Source organism: Petromyzon marinus, chromosome 22 (assembly GCF_048934315.1).
Source record: "Petromyzon marinus isolate PM22_M1 ecotype Great Lakes invasive population chromosome 22, UKy_Petmar_22M1.pri1.0, whole genome shotgun sequence".
NCBI classification, from domain to species: Eukaryota; Metazoa; Chordata; class Hyperoartia; order Petromyzontiformes; family Petromyzontidae; genus Petromyzon; species Petromyzon marinus.
In genome coordinates, this window is record NC_133688.1 from 13,737,716 (window position 1) to 13,758,593 (window position 20,878).

The 20,878-nt window shown below is 48.9% G+C and overlaps 2 protein-coding genes across 3 annotated transcripts in view; one reads left to right on the forward strand and one right to left on the reverse strand.

Annotated features, from left to right (window-relative positions):
• The window catches only part of LOC142925636 (uncharacterized), a 139,963-nt gene that overhangs the window by 70,933 nt on the left and 48,152 nt on the right, over nt 1–20,878 (forward strand). The window lies entirely within an intron of this gene.
• On the reverse strand, nt 118–9,339 carry LOC116944974 (mitochondrial nicotinamide adenine dinucleotide transporter SLC25A51-like). Of its 2 annotated transcripts, none has more exons than XM_032958976.2 (4): nt 8,623–9,339; nt 4,075–4,332; nt 3,033–3,359; nt 118–1,781 (listed from the first exon to the last, which is right to left on the reverse strand). In XM_032958976.2, exons 2-4 carry the CDS (start codon nt 4,327–4,329, stop codon nt 1,476–1,478), a joined length of 888 nt encoding a protein of 295 aa, XP_032814867.1. In that variant the 5' UTR covers nt 4,330–4,332; nt 8,623–9,339; the 3' UTR covers nt 118–1,475. The 2 variants fall into 2 exon arrangements, with proteins under 2 accessions (XP_032814867.1, XP_032814866.1); XM_032958975.2 differs by having other exon boundaries at nt 8,597–9,336.

Here is a 20,878-nt window from a genome sequence, read left to right on the forward strand (position 1 = left end):
TGTTAATTTATGTCATTGAATGCTATTTTGTAATTACCTCACATTTACACAAACGATAGTTTAATATCCAAATGTAAATTGTTTAGAAGGGGAATCAAAATAACTACACCATACATACAGGCTCACAATTGTTTAATTACTGTAAACATAAATAAGTATTTAAAACGAATGTTCCTTTCATGTTACAGCATGTGCTGCTGACATTGCACAGTACTTGAACGTCACGATATTGTCTCTACAGCGAGCTGCAGAAACACCTCTGAAGTTGTCACGTGAACTGTTATTATTGTTTATGAAGGCACGTTCTGTGTCCCTTGGTTTAAGTGCGGTGACCAAAGGGGCCGTCCATAAATGACGTCACGCGATTTGGACGATTTTCGACCCCCCCCCCCCCCTCGTCACAAGGCATCACAAAGTCAGACTCCCCCCTCAAATGACGTCACAAAGCTCTGCCTTCCCCAAAAAATAAAACATGCTTCAAATCGCTTTAAACTATTGTCATTGTAGTGCGTATTTAATGTGGCACTGCACTCTGATGTAGGAGAAAACATGAAAAAGTATATTGAATTAAGTAGAACGTGTATATCTATATTTAAATTTGCGCATTTTGATGTGACGTCACGTTTCTCAAACCCCCCCCCCTGCCCCCCTCGTCACACATCCTCACAAATGTCTGACCCCCCCCACCCCCCTAGGTGCATGACGTCATTTATGGACGGCCCCAAATCTACATTTCCTGCCAAGTGTTCCGTATCAAATACATTTTGTCACATCATAATTAGGGCTCTTTGTAAATCGGCGGTTCTCATCGCATTGGGGATCCGTACGCCTGGAGGACATGAAAGCTGTTCAGGGGGGAGCACGAGCTGTGGCATGGATACCGTTCAGGAGAAATGTTCAATGCGCGAGTAATGATGTCTCCGCTACGTTGCAGCGCTAAAACAATCATACTCAAAGCACGTGCCTCATTAACACTTGACTAGAGGCGTGGATATCTTTCTTATGGCCTTAGTAACCTGGAGGGTGTGGGGGATTTTGCTGCCATACCAACAAGGTTGAGAAGCACTCTTATAAAGATGCATTTCCTTAATATATTATACCGTAAATGCACTTTAAACGTTTAAACATAGGTCTCGTTTTAAAATGTACCATCATAAAATCCATTGAAGCATTTGACACCTACATTCGTATTCGCCCTCAGTCGCCGGTATAGAACCTGAATTGTTTTCATTTCAGTCGCATACCTCAACCTAGTAAACCCCCCCCTACGAATTTTTTATCAGGATTCTTTGAATGAGACCATTCTGAAATCGATCCAAACTTTGTTTCTGAGCCAAGTTTTTTTTTTCAATTTGTAAAATTGCTGGCAGAGTAAGAAAGCCAACCAAAATTTGTTTTGCCCGAGATCGTTTTATACAAACCTCTTCTAGTCACAAACCACATATATCCCAACAGGCTTGTGGTGGTGTAGTGCTCTACATCATTTCCATTATGACCCGGTAGGACCCCTCAAACACGGCCCACGAGATGATGGAGCCCAGGCAATGCGCGGTAACGCCGCGGTAGAGCCGCCTGGTCCCCTGCCGCCACACCACGTCGCGTGCAGTGGCCAGGAAGCCCAGATGATGCCTCTCGATGCGGGCCTGCATTTGCACCTTGACGGTGTTGAGCGGGTAGAAGGCGAGGCCCGTGAGCAGGGACGAGAAGCCACCCATGAACGCACCCTCCAGAAAAGTGCTGCGGCCTCGAACGGAGGCGGGCACGAGCAGCGTGACGCTGTCCTGTGGTGTGGAAAACCGAGCAGAGCCGCGGTTTCTTGGCGTCTGCTCTGTTGGTTGTTTCGGTGGGTGTGTCGCCATGCCAAAGTTAATGTAAATGTGCGGGCCTGCAATTGCTTGCTCGCACCGGTGCTTGCGGAAGGGCCTCCGCTAGCAGCGGCTCTCGTGGATACGTGGCCTACTCTTCCAGAAGAGCCAGATGTTGTACAAGAGGTGGCAGCACCCACGGTTTACACGACCCAACTGGCGTACCCAATTAAACTGCTGGGTGGTCAGGCGAGGGAATTTAAGAAACCTGCCCCATTGTTCCAACTGCCACGCCAGAAGAATTAACCGGTGATTTCTGTAATAGAAATCTAGTGTGCTAGCCATTACATCATAACAGGATCCTACAATAGATGACAACACAAAAAGCACAGGTAAAGCAAGTACATGTCACCAGAATATGTAGCTAAAAAGGTCAATCAAATGGGCTGCACCAGGGACAATGGCAGGAAATATCCTTGAAGGGTTGGTCAAATATAAGAAAGTGTTTAAGTTGTTGTACAAGTAGGAATGGGATAGATTGGAACTTAATAAACATTGCTATTCAAATACTAGAACTTTGTTAAGAGTTGATTAAATGCTAGCACAAATTATATAATGACCATAAACTACAATAATGTAAAAATTTTATTTAAAGCTTTCGTGACTGCAGGGATTCATATTCTTGGTTCTTTCGGTAAAGTCACGTAGAAGGGAAACAATAACAATACAAATATAAAACAATAAAATTCTCACGATGTTTCGACTGCAAAACAAGCAATCATCATCAGGTGATGATGATTGCTTGGTTTTCACACCTGTGGTTTTCACACCTGATGATGTTGCAGTTGATGTTGCAGTCGAAACGTGAGAATTTTACTTTTTATATTTTTATTATTTTATTGTTTCCCTTCTACGTGACTTTACCGAAAGAAGCAAGAATACAATAATGTAGTTAAAAAAGAGGCTTTAAATGCTGGGCAACATAGACTAGTTAGTGGGCAACATGAGCGGCCCTCCTTCACCTCAGCGAGCCGCAAGTTTGATTTCACACTCGTACACTAATAAATGAAACAACGTACCACCCTTGACACCGATACCCAAGCCACCTGCAGCCTGCAGGTTGCCCACCACTCGTTTAAATACAGCAAAGCTGCGTATCAAGTTGCCACACAATGTGTGGACAACGCATTGGGGTAACGGGGCTCCACTGAGCAGGCGCTCACACACCTTGATATACAAGTAGAGGGCGAAGCTGGGTCCGTTTCGGAGCAGTACGGGCGTGAGTCCGACGTACAGCTCGCGCAAGCCCAGCGTGCCGAGGTGCGAAAGAGCGGAGAAGGAGTGCCGGAAGGCGTGCTGCCCGCGGGTCTGCGGATTCACCAGCAGAGTCTGCACCCTCTCGAGGGGTGTGAGCACGGCCTCCAGCGTTCCGGAGAGCAGGGCGGCCAGGGAGCAGGCCAAACGGCTCCGGTCGGTCAGCCTGGGCCCCATGTGGGCCAGCTTCCCCAGGACGAACTCGTAGTTACCGTACATTATCGAGCGGCAAAGCACACGCTGTTTGGTGGGGGGCACACGGAAGACATGCGAGGCCAATTGGTGCATAGGAGCACTGCATGGTATTCTACGCCTTATTGTAAATACAGAATGCAATGTTACTCAGTTTATGACAGTTAAGGTTGTGATGGCTATAATGGAAATCATCTCAAAATGTACATGCTATTGAATGTCCAACCTGGTGGAAATTTATATGCAGCTGTAGCTATCGGAAACAACAAGATGAGGTTACTGAGATGAGACTACATTTGTCTTAAGGTCGACATTATTTAAAAAATAATTCTGATTCTGGTTTTATGACATTTGGAAATATCAAAGGATGGACTGAAAGGTAAGTGATTATAATTCAGACTGAGCACTTTGGATTATAATGTACAACCATAATTTATGGCTTCTGAAAACTATAGTGTTTGTTCACGATACTTTTGATTACATCGATTTATGACCAATCATTCACTTATGTGTAAGGAAGACAAACCAAAAAACATATCTCATAGATACATACCGAGGCTGTGTCCCAGTTTATCTGGCATAGGTTTTTAAACAAGACTAGATGCATGGCATTGATACCACAGGGACATTACTCCAGTGTGTCTTTAAATCACTTTAAATATTTAACATTTTATGCCGTACAGCTCTGAGAACAGCCCGAGAGACATAGCTGATGATGCTGCTGGTGGTGGCAGTGATACCACCACGTCCACCTCTTTCTCACCTGCAAACTGGGAGCCAAGAGTCCACGCAGCAGCAAGGACTTCAGGCCCTCGCTTAGCAGCTGCGCCAACACCGGCCGTGCCGAGAGACTCAGGGCCATCTGTTGCCGAGTGCTCGCCTTGAAGATGGGGAAGGTGAGGGCCGTGCTGACGAGAACGCTGGCCGAGCCGGCCAGAGCGCCACTCTGATAGGAGCGGAGTGGTAAGCTGGCCCACAAACTGGTCTTGGCGTTTGTTGGCGTTACGGAGTCCTCCATCACCTACAGAGCACGTTGAGATTGTTTTTTCAGAAACACGTGTTTTGGTGGTACCTTCGCTGGTGTCACACCACCACGGCAGTGTATATCAGGAAGGATGTCGTGGACAATGGGACGCATTCTTTTACCGCAGTAGAAGCGGGATATAAGCACACATGATACCAGCACAGTTTCGATATAAGCGACGTATGTTTTTGTCGCCCCCCCCCCCACCGCACCTCCGATTAGCACGGTTGGTTACGTACGGTGCGAAAGAAGTTCAACATACATTGTATTGGTAGGGGGAAGGTGATGGACAACTTGTGATAAAGCACACTTCGGATATAAAACAAAGACCTCACGTTCATCAATACAACTGCTGTAAAAGGAAAAAGAAGGTAATTGCTCAAAACATCATCTATTATATTTTTCCATGCCTCTCAACCCTCTTCATTATAACTGCCGGCCTGAAGGTTCAGTGTCAGTTTCCCAGGTGAATTCTTGCTATGCTGAGATTGTGCCGGCTGAGCACTCGATCTACCATGAGGTCAATGGTCCTTGTATATAACTGCAGCTTTGCATCGGTTAACAAAAAATTACGTTAAAGAACATGTAAAATAAACTCCTTGGAGACATCCGTTTTCAAGGAAGTTTGAGCTGCATTTATCCGAACGTATATAAAATGTGAGCGTAACGACTGCCACGCTGATGATGGCTTTCTTCAGCCCCGGTGGTTTCCACTCAGTTCGAGTCTTTAACAGCCAACCCCGATGGTTTCCACTGTCAGATCTCGAACATTCGGCCTCGATGTCGCCCACCTCTCTGGTCGTCGATTAGTCCCCTGAACAACCGCCCGGTCAGACCGCGTGTGCCTCGCTCGGGCCCGGCCCTATCGGCCAGGGGGCCCCCCCACTTCGTGTCCAGCCAACGCGTGTCCAGCCACCTGTTTTCAACCATCTCCTCAACTCGCCCTTCTAGAACCTTCTCTTGTACACTCCCCTACACGTACATAGGGTTTGATGAAAGGTTTGATGAAAGTAAGTAGAACCTCGTCATTTCGGTATTTGATCGTAATTGGGGATAATTTGGCACGGCTGCGCTTTAGGCATATCTACAGGATAAACGTCGCTATTGTGTACAATGGGGAGTACCTTTGAACATAATTCGGAATATTGAATAATTCGGCAAGGCCAGAGGCCCATATGTGTCTCAATTAACAAGGGTTTACTGTAGTTCTACTTACCTGCCCGTGCTTCATTTGCGTTTCGATTATTTACCTTCTAAAAATAATTTTAAAAAATCTGCCCATGTTTCGCATCCCCCAGAAAGGGCATCTCGCAGCCCCAGGGGGGTGGGGGGGGTGAAGAACCACCGCATCAAGTGGTGGCGAGTTCAAATCCCAGTCGGCTTAAGTCACATCATCATCCAGAAGTTGGGCTGATGAGACGAGGGTGGTCACTTGTTGGGAATGCAACAGTGGTGGTTGTGTTCTCTGGATACAGTGTCCGTTGTCGTGCGAATGAATAATTGCCACCATTGGTATTTTAGGGCTGCCAACAGAGGCCCTCGTTGACACTTCGAGGCTTTGCATGACCGCGTTATTTGTGTGCAAGACTCGAAAGAGACTTCGTCGTCTGCCCGTTTTTGTCACACACACACACAGAGCAACGCAGCCTTGTTGCACCTCGTTCAGGCCTTCCGTGGAACCGAGAGCTCTGTTGTGCACTCTCCAAATCCACCAGCTGGTGCCACGGCAAGTCAACACACAAACTCTGCGCTGTCATCTTCTTTGGTTCTTTCGGTAAAGTCACCACGTAGAATGACAATAAAATAATAAAATAAAACAATAAAATTCTCACGACGTTTCGGCCACAACACAAGTGGCCTTCTTCAGGTGAAAGGAACAAACCTGTCGGGACGACAGAGCTACGTCGTGAGAATTTTATTGTTTTATTTTATTATTTTATTCTCATTCTACGTGGTGACTTTACCGAAAGAACCAAAGAAGATGAATCCTTGCAGTCACGAAAGCTTTAAATCGAAATTTCTGCGCTGTTACTTAACACGGTCTACACACAACAATGAATGCGCACTTCCACTCAGGATTGCATATCTGAAGGAGATGCGGATTCATTATGCAAGCCCACTGCGAGAATTAAAGTATGGTAAAAAAAAACACAGCAATTGCGTGCACACGTTGCATGCTAATGATGGCAGTGCTGTTTGTTACTGAGCTTTTAACGTATTGTGGCCATTAAGAGTTGTGGACAGGCTGTCATCAGATCAGAGATAATGGCGTGCAATTATAGAGCAGCTATGACACATGGAGAAAGCAATAACATTAAAGCACATACACGGCATCACACTAAACACATCTTAAGTGTCTGCAAATGATGTATGTATGTTGAACTTCCATACCTGTCAACCCCTTATCACTGCCCTACCTTATTACAGACCAATTCAAACTTTATTGATCACCCCGTGCCCTTCTAAATCTCAAAGTTTATCCTACAAAGTCCCATCACAAGGGAGAAACACAAACAAATAGGCAAAAACATTTTTTCGTGCCCGTATTATAATGGCTGTGCGCAGTATGGACCTGAAAACTCAATTTTCCTGCACAAGAATACGGGGTAAACCGTACGAGCTCACAGTTGATTCGAAGCTTTCGTGACTGCAGGAATTACTCTTTGTTTTTTTTCGGTAAAGTCACGTATAAATAAGAAATAATAAAATAACATAATAGCGTACGACGTTTCGGTTGCAACACAAGCAGCCATCATCAGGTACAGAAGAGCTAAATTAACGAGAGAGAGGGGAAACACATAACCCCAGATGTATACACAGACACCCAAGTAGGGGGGAACTAACACAGATACAACAGGGGACACAGAGAGAGAAGCATACCAAACAAACAGGGTTTAGCAAAATTTGGAAACCATATGAAGCAACACAGACGGTCGGTCAAAACACAATTAACGCATAGTCTGGTTGATTACGCTATTTCAAAGATTGCTAAATTGCAAGTTAAGTATGAAATTTAAAATTTAGCTCTTCTGTACCTGATGATGGCTGCTTGTGTTGCAACCGAAACGTCGTTACGCTATTATGTTATTTTTTTATGATTTCTTATTTATATGTGACTTTACCGAAATATCCAAAGAGTTGTGAACATCTTTCACACCGTACGTAGCCAATCGTGATAATCGGATGTGCGGGGAGATGGTTCAACACGCTAAAACGATGTGTACTGTGTTAATTTGTACTGCCTCCAAGACACACACACAGGGCAGACACAAACACCCAGTGTGCATTAACAGACACGTGGACATTGCATGGGCCACACAGATACTCGCACGCACACTGATACATAAATTATGCATAAAGCACAATTAACCAACCCCCAGCACCACCACCACCACCTCACAGTGGTTAATCAATAACATTTGTGGGCCCTTTTAAATAAATAAATCTATGATAAATATGAAATGGAGGTTGCAGGAAATGGCCCGTTATTTCATAGCACATTGCTTTGCCCCAATACATTTCTGCAGTGTAAATGACACCGCCGAATGGGAGTACAGATTTGTATCGTTTTGACTGTAACTAGATCATGGCACTTGCACTGGATAGACAAACATACGTATCACATGTACACGCATGTGCATGTACACGCATGTGCCGATACATGCATGTACACAAGGTGTAGTTACATCGCACATGCACTTTACTGGATACATACACACGACACATTTCCGTGTACACACACGTGTGTGGGTGTATGTACACACGTGTGTGTACATATCCATGTGTGTGTGCGCGTATACATATGAACATGCATTAAGGAATTGAGACATATATGTCCTATACACGTGTGTGTCTGCATGTACTCGTGTTCATTCATACAGTTCCATGAGACATTTGCTGGATACACACACACACGCACGAAATTTCCTAAACAACTCATGAACGTTATACCCATATTACATGTACTGTATTGTTGAATTTCTTTCGCACCGTACGTAGCCAACCGTGCTATAATTATATATTATAGTGCTCACACGCATATACACTATATATACACTGTATACGCGCTACGTACTCATTTTGCGTGCTGTGTTAACATCGCTACCATTCATGTCGCTCTGTCACGCAAATAGCCACGCATTCCGTACACACGACTTGCACGGCACCGGCGATTACAGTAAATAGTACACACACACACATCGCTACAGTTCGTACACACACACACGTACGTTAAAGTGAGACGTGGTTTGTAATGACTTACAATACGGAGGCGTAAAAAATACGAACGTGAATTGTCCTTTGTCTTTGCGTGGATGAACGTCCCAGCGGTGGTGGTGGTGTGGGCAGGCAGCCGAAGTGGTGGCGATGGCTATGGTCAGTGAGTGATGGTGGTGATGGTTAGTGTGTGATGGTGGTGAGTGAGTAATGGTGGTGATGGTCTGTGATGGTGGTGATGGTCAGTGGGTAATGGTGGTGATGGTCTGTGATGGTGGTGATGGTCAGTGGGTGATGGTGGTGATGGTCTGTGATGGTGGTGATGGTCAGTGAGTGATGGTGGTGAGGGTCAGTGAGTGATGGTGGTGATGGTTAGTGTGTGATGGTGGTGAGGGTCAGTAAGTGATGGTGGTGATGGTCAGTGTGTGATGGTGGTGATGGTCAGTGAGTGATGGTGGTGAGGGTCAGTGAGTGACGGTGGTGATGGTCAGTGAGTGATGGTGGTGATGGTCAGTGAGTGATGGTGGTGATGGTCAGTGAGTGATGGTGGTGAGGGTCAGTGTGTGATGGTGGTGATGGTCAGTGAGTGATGGTGGTGATGGTCAGTGAGTGATGGTGGTGAGGGTCAGTGTGTGATGGTGGTGAGGGTCAGTGAGTGATGGTGGTGATGGTCAGTGAGTGATGGTGGTGATGGTCAGTGAGTGATGGTGGTGATGGTCAGTGAGTGATGGTGGTGATGGTCAGTGAGTGATGGTGGTGGTCAGTGAGTGATGGTGGTGAGGGTCAGTGAGTGATGGTGGTGAGGGTCAGTGGTGATGGTGGTGAGGGTCAGTGAGTGATGGTGGTGAGGGTCAGTGGGTGATGGTGGTGATGGTCAGTGAGTGATGGTGGTGAGGGTCAGTGAGTGATGGTGGTGAGGGTCAGTGAGTGATGGTGGTGATGGTCAGTGAGTGATGGTGGTGATGGTCAGTGGGTGATGGTGGTGATGGTCAGTGAGTGATGGTGGTGATGGTCAGTGGGTGATGGTGGTGATGGTCAGTGGGTGATGGTGGTGATGGTCAGTGAGTGATGGTGGTGATGGTCAGTGAGTGATGGTGGTGATGGTCAGTGGGTGATGGTGGTGATGGTCAGTGGGTGATGGTGGTGATGGTCTGTAAGTGATGGTGGTGATGGTCAGTGGGTGATGGTCAGTGAGTGATGGTGGTGAGGGTCAGTGAGTGATGGTGGTGATGGTCAGTGATGGTGGTGATGGTCAGTGAGTGATGGTGGTGATGGTCAGTGAGTGATGGTGGTGATGGTCAGTGATGGTGGTGATGGTTAGTGATGGTGGTGATGGTTAGTGAGTGATGGTGGTGGTCAGTGAGTGATGGTGGTGATGGTCAGTGAGTGATGGTGGTGATGGTCAGTGATGGTGGTGATGGTTAGTGAGTGATGGTGGTGAGGGTCAGTAAGTGATGGTGGTGAGGGTCAGTGAGTGATGGTGGTGATGGTCAGTGAGTGATGGTGGTGAGGGTCAGTAAGTGATGGTGGTGATGGTCAGTGAGTGATGGTGGTGATGGTCAGTGAGTGATGGTGGTGAGGGTCAGTGAGTGATGGTGGTGAGGGTCAGTGAGTGATGGTGGTGATGGTTAGTGAGTGATGGTGGTGATGGTCAGTGAGTGATGGTGGTGATGGTCTGTGAGTGATGGGGGTGAGGGTCAGTAAGTGATGGTGGTGAGGGTCAGTAAGTGATGGTGGTGAGGGTCAGTGAGTGATGGTGGTGATGGTCAGTGAGTGATGGTGGTGATGGTCAGTGAGTGATGGTGGTGATGGTCAGTGGGTGATGGTGGTGATGGTCAGTGGGTGATGGTGGTGATGGTCTGTAAGTGATGGCGGTGATGGTCAGTGGGTGATGGTCAGTGAGTGATGGTGGTGAGGGTCAGTGAGTGATGGTGGTGATGGTCAGTGATGGTGGTGATGGTCAGTGAGTGATGGTGGTGATGGTCAGTGAGTGATGGTGGTGATGGTCAGTGAGTGATGGTGGTGATGGTCAGTGATGGTGGTGATGGTTAGTGATGGTGGTGATGGTTAGTGAGTGATGGTGGTGGTCAGTGAGTGATGGTGGTGATGGTCAGTGAGTGATGGTGGTGATGGTCAGTGAGTGATGGTGGTTATGGTTAATGAGTGATGGTAGTGATGGTCAGTGGGTGATGGTGGTGATGGTCAGTGAGTGATGGTGGTGATGGTCAGTGAGTGATGGTGGTGATGGTCAGTGAGTGATGGTGGTGATGGTCAGTGAGTGATGGTGGTGAGGGTCAGTGAGTGACGGTGGTGATGGTCAGTGAGTGATGTTGGTGATGGTCAGTGAGTGATGGTGGTGAGGGTCAGTGAGTGATGGTGGTGATGGTCAGTGAGTGATGGTGGTGATGGCCAGTGATGGTGGTGATGGTTAGTGAGTGATGGTGGTGAGGGTCAGTGAGTGATGGTGGTGAGGGTCAGTGTGTGATGGTGGTGATGGTCAGTGTGTGATGGTGGTGATGGTCAGTGAGTGATGGTGGTGATGGTCTGTGAGTGATGGTGGTGAGGGTCAGTGTGTGATGGTGGTGATGGTTAGTGAGTGATGGTGGTGATGGTCAGTGAGTGATGGTGGTGACGGTCAGTGAGTGATGGTGGTGAGGGTCTGTGAGTGATCGTGGTGAGGGTCAGTGAGTGATGGTGGTGAGGGTCAGTGAGTGATGGTGGTGATGGTCAGTGTGTGATGGTGGTGATGGTCAGTGAGTGATGGTGGTGATGGTCAGTGAGTGATGGTGGTGATGGTCAGTGGGTGATGGTGGTGATGGTCAGTGGGTGATGGTGGTGATGGTCAGTGAGTGATGGTGGTGATGGTCAGTGAGTGATGGTGGTGATGGTCAGTGGGTGATGGTGGTGATGGTCAGTGGGTGATGGTGGTGATGGTCTGTAAGTGATGGCGGTGATGGTCAGTGGGTGATGGTCAGTGAGTGATGGTGGTGAGGGTCAGTGAGTGATGGTGGTGATGGTCAGTGATGGTGGTGATGGTCAGTGAGTGATGGTGGTGATGGTCAGTGAGTGATGGTGGTGATGGTCAGTGAGTGATGGTGGTGATGGTCAGTGATGGTGGTGATGGTTAGTGATGGTGGTGATGGTTAGTGAGTGATGGTGGTGGTCAGTGAGTGATGGTGGTGATGGTCAGTGAGTGATGGTGGTGATGGTCAGTGAGTGATGGTGGTGATGGTTAGTGAGTGAGGGTGGTGGTCAGTGAGTGATGGTGGTGATGGTCAGTGAGTGATGGTGGTGATGGTCAGTGAGTGATGGTGGTGATGGTTAATGAGTGATGGTAGTGATGGTCAGTGGGTGATGGTGGTGATGGTCAGTGAGTGATGGTGGTGATGGTCAGTGAGTGATGGTGGTGATGGTCAGTGAGTGATGGTGGTGATGGTCAGTGAGTGATGGTGGTGAGGGTCAGTGAGTGACGGTGGTGATGGTCAGTGAGTGATGTTGGTGATGGTCAGTGAGTGATGGTGGTGAGGGTCAGTGAGTGATGGTGGTGATGGTCAGTGAGTGATGGTGGTGATGGCCAGTGATGGTGGTGATGGTTAGTGAGTGATGGTGGTGAGGGTCAGTAAGTGATGGTGGTGATGGTCAGTGAGTGATGGTGGTGATGGTCAGTGAGTGATGGTGGTGAGGGTCAGTGAGTGATGGTGGTGAGGGTCAGTGAGTGATGGTGGTGATGGTTAGTGAGTGATGGTGGTGATGGTCAGTGAGTGATGGTGGTGATGGTCTGTGAGTGATGGTGGTGAGGGTCAGTAAGTGATGGTGGTGAGGGTCAGTAAGTGATGGTGGTGAGGGTCAGTGAGTGATGGTGGTGATGGTCAGTGAGTGATGGTGGTGATGGTCAGTGAGTGATGGTGGTGATGGTCAGTGGGTGATGGTGGTGATGGTCAGTGGGTGATGGTGGTGATGGTCTGTAAGTGATGGCGGTGATGGTCAGTGGGTGATGGTCAGTGAGTGATGGTGGTGAGGGTCAGTGAGTGATGGTGGTGATGGTCAGTGATGGTGGTGATGGTCAGTGAGTGATGGTGGTGATGGTCAGTGAGTGATGGTGGTGATGGTCAGTGAGTGATGGTGGTGATGGTCAGTGATGGTGGTGATGGTTAGTGATGGTGGTGATGGTTAGTGATGGTGGTGATGGTTAGTGAGTGATGGTGGTGGTCAGTGAGTGATGGTGGTGATGGTCAGTGAGTGATGGTGGTGATGGTCAGTGAGTGATGGTGGTGATGGTTAATGAGTGATGGTAGTGATGGTCAGTGGGTGATGGTGGTGATGGTCAGTGAGTGATGGTGGTGATGGTCAGTGAGTGATGGTGGTGATGGTCAGTGAGTGATGGTGGTGAGGGTCAGTGAGTGACGGTGGTGATGGTCAGTGAGTGATGTTGGTGATGGTCAGTGAGTGATGGTGGTGAGGGTCAGTGAGTGATGGTGGTGATGGTCAGTGAGTGATGGTGGTGATGGCCAGTGATGGTGGTGATGGTTAGTGAGTGATGGTGGTGAGGGTCAGTGAGTGATGGTGGTGAGGGTCAGTGTGTGATGGTGGTGATGGTCAGTGTGTGATGGTGGTGATGGTCAGTGAGTGATGGTGGTGATGGTCTGTGAGTGATGGTGGTGAGGGTCAGTGTGTGATGGTGGTGATGGTTAGTGAGTGATGGTGGTGATGGTCAGTGAGTGATGGTGGTGACGGTCAGTGAGTGATGGTGGTGAGGGTCTGTGAGTGATCGTGGTGAGGGTCAGTGAGTGATGGTGGTGAGGGTCAGTGAGTGATGGTGGTGATGGTCAGTGTGTGATGGTGGTGATGGTCAGTGAGTGATGGTGGTGATGGTCAGTGAGTGATGGTGGTGATGGTCAGTGGGTGATGGTGGTGATGGTCAGTGGTGATGGTGGTGATGGTCAGTGAGTGATGGTGGTGATGGTCAGTGAGTGATGGTGGTGATGGTTAATGAGTGATGGTAGTGATGGTCAGTGGGTGATGGTGGTGATGGTCAGTGAGTGATGGTGGTGATGGTCAGTGAGTGATGGTGGTGATGGTCAGTGAGTGATGGTGGTGAGGGTCAGTGAGTGACGGTGGTGATGGTCAGTGAGTGATGTTGGTGATGGTCAGTGAGTGATGGTGGTGAGGGTCAGTGAGTGATGGTGGTGATGGTCAGTGAGTGATGGTGGTGATGGCCAGTGATGGTGGTGATGGTTAGTGAGTGATGGTGGTGAGGGTCAGTGAGTGATGGTGGTGAGGGTCAGTGTGTGATGGTGGTGATGGTCAGTGTGTGATGGTGGTGATGGTCAGTGAGTGATGGTGGTGATGGTCTGTGAGTGATGGTGGTGAGGGTCAGTGTGTGATGGTGGTGATGGTTAGTGAGTGATGGTGGTGATGGTCAGTGAGTGATGGTGGTGACGGTCAGTGAGTGATGGTGGTGAGGGTCTGTGAGTGATCGTGGTGAGGGTCAGTGAGTGATGGTGGTGAGGGTCAGTGAGTGATGGTGGTGATGGTCAGTGTGTGATGGTGGTGATGGTCAGTGAGTGATGGTGGTGATGGTCAGTGAGTGATGGTGGTGATGGTCAGTGGGTGATGGTGGTGATGGTCAGTGGGTGATGGTGGTGATGGTCAGTGAGTGATGGTGGTGATGGTCAGTGAGTGATGGTGGTGATGGTCAGTGGGTGATGGTGGTGATGGTCTGTAAGTGATGGCGGTGATGGTCAGTGGGTGATGGTCAGTGAGTGATGGTGGTGAGGGTCAGTGAGTGATGGTGGTGATGGTCAGTGATGGTGGTGATGGTCAGTGAGTGATGGTGGTGATGGTCAGTGAGTGATGGTGGTGATGGTCAGTGAGTGATGGTGGTGATGGTCAGTGATGGTGGTGATGGTTAGTGATGGTGGTGATGGTTAGTGAGTGATGGTGGTGGTCAGTGAGTGATGGTGGTGATGGTCAGTGAGTGATGGTGGTGATGGTCAGTGAGTGATGGTGGTGATGGTTAGTGAGTGAGGGTGGTGGTCAGTGAGTGATGGTGGTGATGGTCAGTGAGTGATGGTGGTGATGGTCAGTGAGTGATGGTGGTGATGGTTAATGAGTGATGGTAGTGATGGTCAGTGGGTGATGGTGGTGATGGTCAGTGAGTGATGGTGGTGATGGTCAGTGAGTGATGGTGGTGATGGTCAGTGAGTGATGGTGGTGATGGTCAGTGAGTGATGGTGGTGAGGGTCAGTGAGTGACGGTGGTGATGGTCAGTGAGTGATGTTGGTGATGGTCAGTGAGTGATGGTGGTGAGGGTCAGTGAGTGATGGTGGTGATGGTCAGTGAGTGATGGTGGTAATGGCCAGTGATGGTGGTGATGGTTAGTGAGTGATGGTGGTGAGGGTCAGTAAGTGATGGTGGTGAGGGTCAGTGAGTGATGGTGGTGATGGTCAGTGAGTGATGGTGGTGAGGGTCAGTAAGTGATGGTGGTGATGGTCAGTGAGTGATGGTGGTGATGGTCAGTGAGTGATGGTGGTGAGGGTCAGTGAGTGATGGTGGTGAGGGTCAGTGAGTGATGGTGGTGATGGTTAGTGAGTGATGGTGGTGATGGTCAGTGAGTGATGGTGGTGATGGTCTGTGAGTGATGGTGGTGAGGGTCAGTAAGTGATGGTGGTGAGGGTCAGTAAGTGATGGTGGTGAGGGTCAGTGAGTGATGGTGGTGATGGTCAGTGAGTGATGGTGGTGATGGTCAGTGAGTGATGGTGGTGAGGGTCAGTGTGTGATGGTGGTGATGGTCAGTGTGTGATGGTGGTGATGGTCAGTGAGTGATGGTGGTGATGGTCTGTGAGTGATGGTGGTGAGGGTCAGTGTGTGATGGTGGTGATGGTTAGTGAGTGATGGTGGTGATGGTCAGTGAGTGATGGTGGTGATGGTCTGTGAGTGATGGTGGTGAGGGTCAGTAAGTGATGGTGGTGAGGGTCAGTGAGTGATGGTGGTGATGGTCAGTGAGTGATGGTGGTGATGGTCAGTGAGTGATGGTGGTGAGGGTCAGTGATGGTGGTGATGGTCAGTGAGTGATGGTGGTGATGGTTAGTGAGTGATGGTGGTGATGGTCAGTGAGTGATGGTGGTGAGGGTCAGTGAGTGATGGTGGTGAGGGTCAGTGAGTGATGGTGGTGATGGTTAGTGAGTGATGGTGGTGATGGTCAGTGAGTGATGGTGGTGATGGTTAGTGAGTGATGGTGGTGATGGTCAGTGAGTGATGGTGGTGATGGTCAGTGATGGTGGTGATGGTTAGTGAGTGAGGGTGGTGGTCAGTGAGTGATGGTGGTGGGGGTCAGTGAGTGATGGTGGTGGGGGTCAGTGAGTGATGGTCAGTGAGTGATGGTGGTGATGGTCAGTGTGTGATGGTGGTGATGGTCTGTGAGTGATGGTGGTGAGGGTCAGTGAGTGATGGTGGTGATGGTCAGTGAGTGATGGTGGTGATGGTCTGTGATGGTGGTGATGGTCAGTGAGTGATGGTGGTGATGGTCTGTGATGGTGGTGATGGTCAGTGAGTGATGGTGGTGATGATCAGTGGGTGATGGTGGTGAGGGTCAGTGAGTGATGGTGGTGATGGTCCGTGAGTGATGGTGGTGAGGGTCAGTGAGTGATGGTGGTGATGGTCAGTGAGTGATGGTGGTGAGGGTCAGTGAGTGATGGTGGTGAGGGTCAGTGAGTGATGGTGGTGATGGTCTGTGATGGTGGTGATGATGGTCAGTGAGTGATGGTGGTGATGGTCTGCGATGGTGGTGATGATGGTCAGTGAGTGATGGTGGTGATGGTCTGTGATGGTGGTGATGGTCAGTGAGTGATGGTGGTGATGGTCAGTGAGTGATGGTGGTGATGGTCAGTGAGTGATGGTGGTGATGGTCAGTGAGTGATGGTGGTGATGGTCAGTGAGTGATGGTGGTGATGGTCATTGAGTGATGGTGGTGATGGTTAGTGAGTGATGGTGGTGATGGTCAGTGAGTGATGGTGGTGATGGTCAGTGAGTGATGGTGGTGATGGTCAGTGAGTGATGGTGGTGATGGTCTGTGATGGTGGTGATGGTCAGTGAGTGATGGTGGTGATGGTTAGTGAGTGATGGTGGTGATGGTTAGTGAGTGATGGTGGTGATGGTCAGTGAGTGATGGTGGTGATGGTCAGTGAGTGATGGTGGTGGGGGTCAGTGAGTGATGGTGGTGATGGTCAGCGAGTGATGGTGGTGATGGTCATTGAGTGATGGTGGTGATGGTTAGTGAGTGATGGTGGTGATGGTCAGTGAGTGATGGTGGTGATGGTCAGTGAGTGATGGTGGTGATGGTCAGTGAGTGATGGTGGTGATGGTCTGTGATGGTGGTGATGGTCAGTGAGTGATGGTGGTGATGGTTAGTGAGTGATGGTGGTGATGGTTAGTGAGTGATGGTGGTGATGGTCAGTGAGTGATGGTGGTGATGGTCAGTGAGTGATGGTGGTGATGGTTAGTGAGTGATGGTGGTGATGGTGGTGATGGTCAGTGAGTGATGGTGGTGATGGTGGTGATGGTCAGTGAGTGATAGTGGTGATGGTCAGTGAGTGATGGTGGTGATGGTCAGTGAGTGATGGTGGTGATGGTCAGTAAGTGATGGTGGTGATGGTCAGTGTGTGATGGTGGTGATGGTCAGTGTGTGATGGTGGTGATGGTCAGTGAGTGATGGTGGTGATGGTCAGTGAGTGATGGTGGTGATGGTCTGTGAGTGATGGTGGTGAGGGTCAGTGAGTGATGGTGGTGATGGTCAGTGAGTGATGGTGGTGAGGGTCAGTGAGTGATGGTGGTGATGGTCAGTGAGTGATGGTGGTGATGGTCTGTGATGGTGGTGATGGTCAGTGAGTGATGGTGGTGATGGTCTGTGATGGTGGTGATGGTCAGTGAGTGATGGTGGTGAGGGTCAGTGAGTGATGGTGGTGATTTTCAGTGAGTGATGGTGGTGATGGTCAGTGAGTGATGGTGGTGAGGGTCAGTGAGTGATGGTGGTGATGGTCTGGGAGTGATGGTGGTGATGGTCAGTGGGTGATGGTGGTGATGGTCTGTAAGTGATGGTGGTGATGGTCAGTGGGTGATGGTCAGTGAGTGATGGTGGTGAGGGTCAGTGAGTGATGGTGGTGATGGTCAGTGATGGTGGTGATGGTCAGTGAGTGATGGTGGTGATGGTCAGTGAGTGATGGTGGTGATGGTCAGTGAGTGATGGTGGTGATGGTCAGTGAGTGATGGTGGGTATGGTGGATGCACGTGGTGTGTGTAGACTGTGAGTGATGAGTGTGGTGGATGCACGTGATGTGTGTAGACTGTGAGTGATGGGTATGGTGGATGCACGTGGTGTGTGTAGACTGTGAGTGATGAGTGTGGTGGATGCACGTGATGTGTGTAGACTGTGAGTGATGAGTGTGGTGGATGCACGTGGTGTGTGTAGACTGTGAGTTATGAGTGTGGTGGATGCATGTGGTGTGTGTGTGTTGACTGTGAGTGATGGGTATGGTGGATGCACGTGGTGTGTGTAGACTGTGAGTGATGAGTGTGGTGGATGCACGTGGTGTGTGTAGACTGAGTGATGGGTGTGGTGGATGCACGTGGTGTGTGTAGACTGTTAGTGATGGCTGTGGTGGATGCACGTGGTGTGTGTAGACTGTGAGTGATGAGTGTGGTGGATGCACGTGGTGTGTGTAGACTGTGAGTGATGGGTGTGGTGGATGCACGTGGTGTGTGTTGACTGTGAGTGATGGGTGTGGTGGATGCACGTGGTGTGTGTGTGTGTTGACTGTGAGTGATGGGTGTGGTGGATGCACGTGGTGTGTGTGTGTGTGTTGACTATGAGTGATGGGTGTGGTGGATGCACGTGGTGTGTGTGTTGACTGTGAGTGATGGGTGTGATGGATGCACGTGGTGTGTGTGTAGATTGTGAGTGATGGGTGTGGTAGATGCACGTGGTGTGTGTGTGTGTGTTGACTATGAGTGATGGGTGTGGTGGATGCACGTGGTGTGTGTGTGTTGACTGTGAGTGATGGGTGTGATGGATGCACGTGGTGTGTGTAGACTGTGAGTGATGAGTGTGGTGGATGCACGTGGTGTGTGTAGACTGTGAGTGATGGGTGTGGTGGATGCACGTGGTGTGTGTGTGTGTGTGTTGACTGTGAGTGATGGGTGTGATGAATGCACGTGGTGAGTGTGTTGACTGTGAGTGATGAGTGTGGTGGATGCACGTGGTGTGTGTGTGTGTTGACTATGAGTGAGAGATGAGTGACTATCACTGGACAACGCCACGGAGTGACAGGGCACGGAGGAGACACGGGGAGTGGCTTAATCCCCACACACAGAGATGATGATGATGCTCCTGCAACACTCACCACCGATGGCTGTTGTTATTTCACTGCCCTTCGTGGGGAAGTCAAGGAGCTATTACAGTCAGTGTGTGGGTGTGAGGAAATGAACGAGAAACCAATCAGATTAAATTAGCTCTGTCGGGGTAGCTCTGGTACGGACGGTCGTACTACTCCCCTCTTTAAACATTAAACTTAAAGAAGGTACCAGGTAAGGGCTGCTGAGCTATATAGCTCTTTTTCAGAAGTGACCTGACCCCAAATGGTAGTCAAATGAAGTGGCTCATCATGTTGACATTTGTAGCATCCAAATACTCCAAAGGCATGTTTCTAAATGAGGAGGGGAAACCCTGAGGGCCTGGAGTTAAATCCACGCGACCACGGGGGGGGGGAGGGGGGGGGGAGAGAAACACGTTAACTCAAAACACACAGCAGCAGCAGGCGTCAGGGTCTGGATCGAACCCACGACCTCCTGTATACCAGGCGAGGTAGCTAACATCTCACCCTCATCCAGGACCAGCTCTGTGCCTGGGCAGAGCCAATTTTTCGTTTGTAAATAGGATCGATTAAAATATAATATTGTTTCCATTTTAAAATAAGTCTTTATTAGTTCCTGAGCCGCAGACCAGATCTCGTTTTCCGAACCCGCTCAGGGCCGACACCAGTGTGATGTTTAAATAGACATCGCCACTGGGGAGACAAAGGCGGCTGGCCGTGGTGTTGACCACCCACCCCCTCGTGTGCCATGCTGACCTTCATAGGTGCTACTCGCTAACAGCACTTGTCCCAACAGTCTGTTCAATGCTATACAAGGGTGTCCATGGTTCCAATCTCATTATCCGGCCAATAACAGTGAATGCTACGATAACCATGCGAAATGGGTAGAGTAGTCAAATAATTTACTCTTATTAGCTCTACAAATACATCGGTACGACTAGAGTTGTAAGTGGTATCTAGTTCTGCCCTGGTCCATGGACTGTATGTGACTTGTCACTGAAGTAGTGAATGAACACGCAATTAAATGCTGCCTAGTGCGTATTGCTGGGAATAGTATGAAATGAGTGTTGTGTAAGATCGAGTTATAGATACACATCTAAAAGCCTCCACACATCTCCCACCAGTATGAATGCCCGTTCAATGTTTGAACACTCCTGCTGAGACACTACGTGCCCAACGTAGCCCATGTGGTTTTCTTACAACATTCGGTGATGCCGAAGCTGAGGTCTTTAGAAAATTAGTGGGGCTATCCATAAATGGGTTCCCCTGGCATGATGGTGTTGTGTACTCATTTCTGTCAACCCCTTATCAGTGCCGACCTTATTACGGACTTATTTGGACCTTATTGTTCACCCCGTGGCCTTCTAAATATCAACGTTCATCCTACATAGTCCCATGACAAGGGAGAAACACAAACAAATAGACACAATTATTGTTATTTTTTGCCCGCATTGAAACGGCTGTATGCCGTATGGACCTGAAAACTCAATTTCCCTTTTACAAAAATACGGGTAAACCGTATGGGTTGACAGGTATGTGAACTGCACTGTGTATGTTATACTGTGCATGCATATGGCCGATGGGACTCACAATGTTGTAACATTTCAAGCTTAATTTATTTCCCTTTTTTTTACCAACAGGTGCAATTGTTGTATACGTGTCACCACGGCCAATGCAAGTAATACCATGACCACAACCACCACCATACAAATGACCACCACCATCAATCACCACCCAAATTGACCGAAGAATGCCGTATGCTACTTTGCACAGCTTAGTTTGCAAGTCAGCAATATTTCCGTCACGGTGGTCAATCTTTTATATTTATATTTTACTGCGGGGTAATCTTTCCAGGTTACTCGATTATCACATTTGAGAGTGGATGAAAACAAATCTAGAGGTTCCTTTTCTGAGAGGTGAAAATCGCACGTGTTCTTCTTTTATGAAACACCACCCTATAA

Excerpts from the sequence above, each read along its gene's own strand:
- LOC116944974 (XM_032958976.2), bottom strand. The coding sequence starts at position 4,329 with ATGGAGGACTCCGTAACGCCAACAAACGCCAAGACCAGTTTGTGGGCC. Across the intron at positions 3,360-4,074 it reads TCTTGGCTCCCAGTTTGCAG|CGTGTGCTTTGCCGCTCGAT; the intron begins GTGAGAAAGAGG and ends CCCACCAAACAG. Across the intron at positions 1,782-3,032 it reads CCCTCTACTTGTATATCAAG|GACAGCGTCACGCTGCTCGT; the intron begins GTGTGTGAGCGC and ends TCCACACCACAG.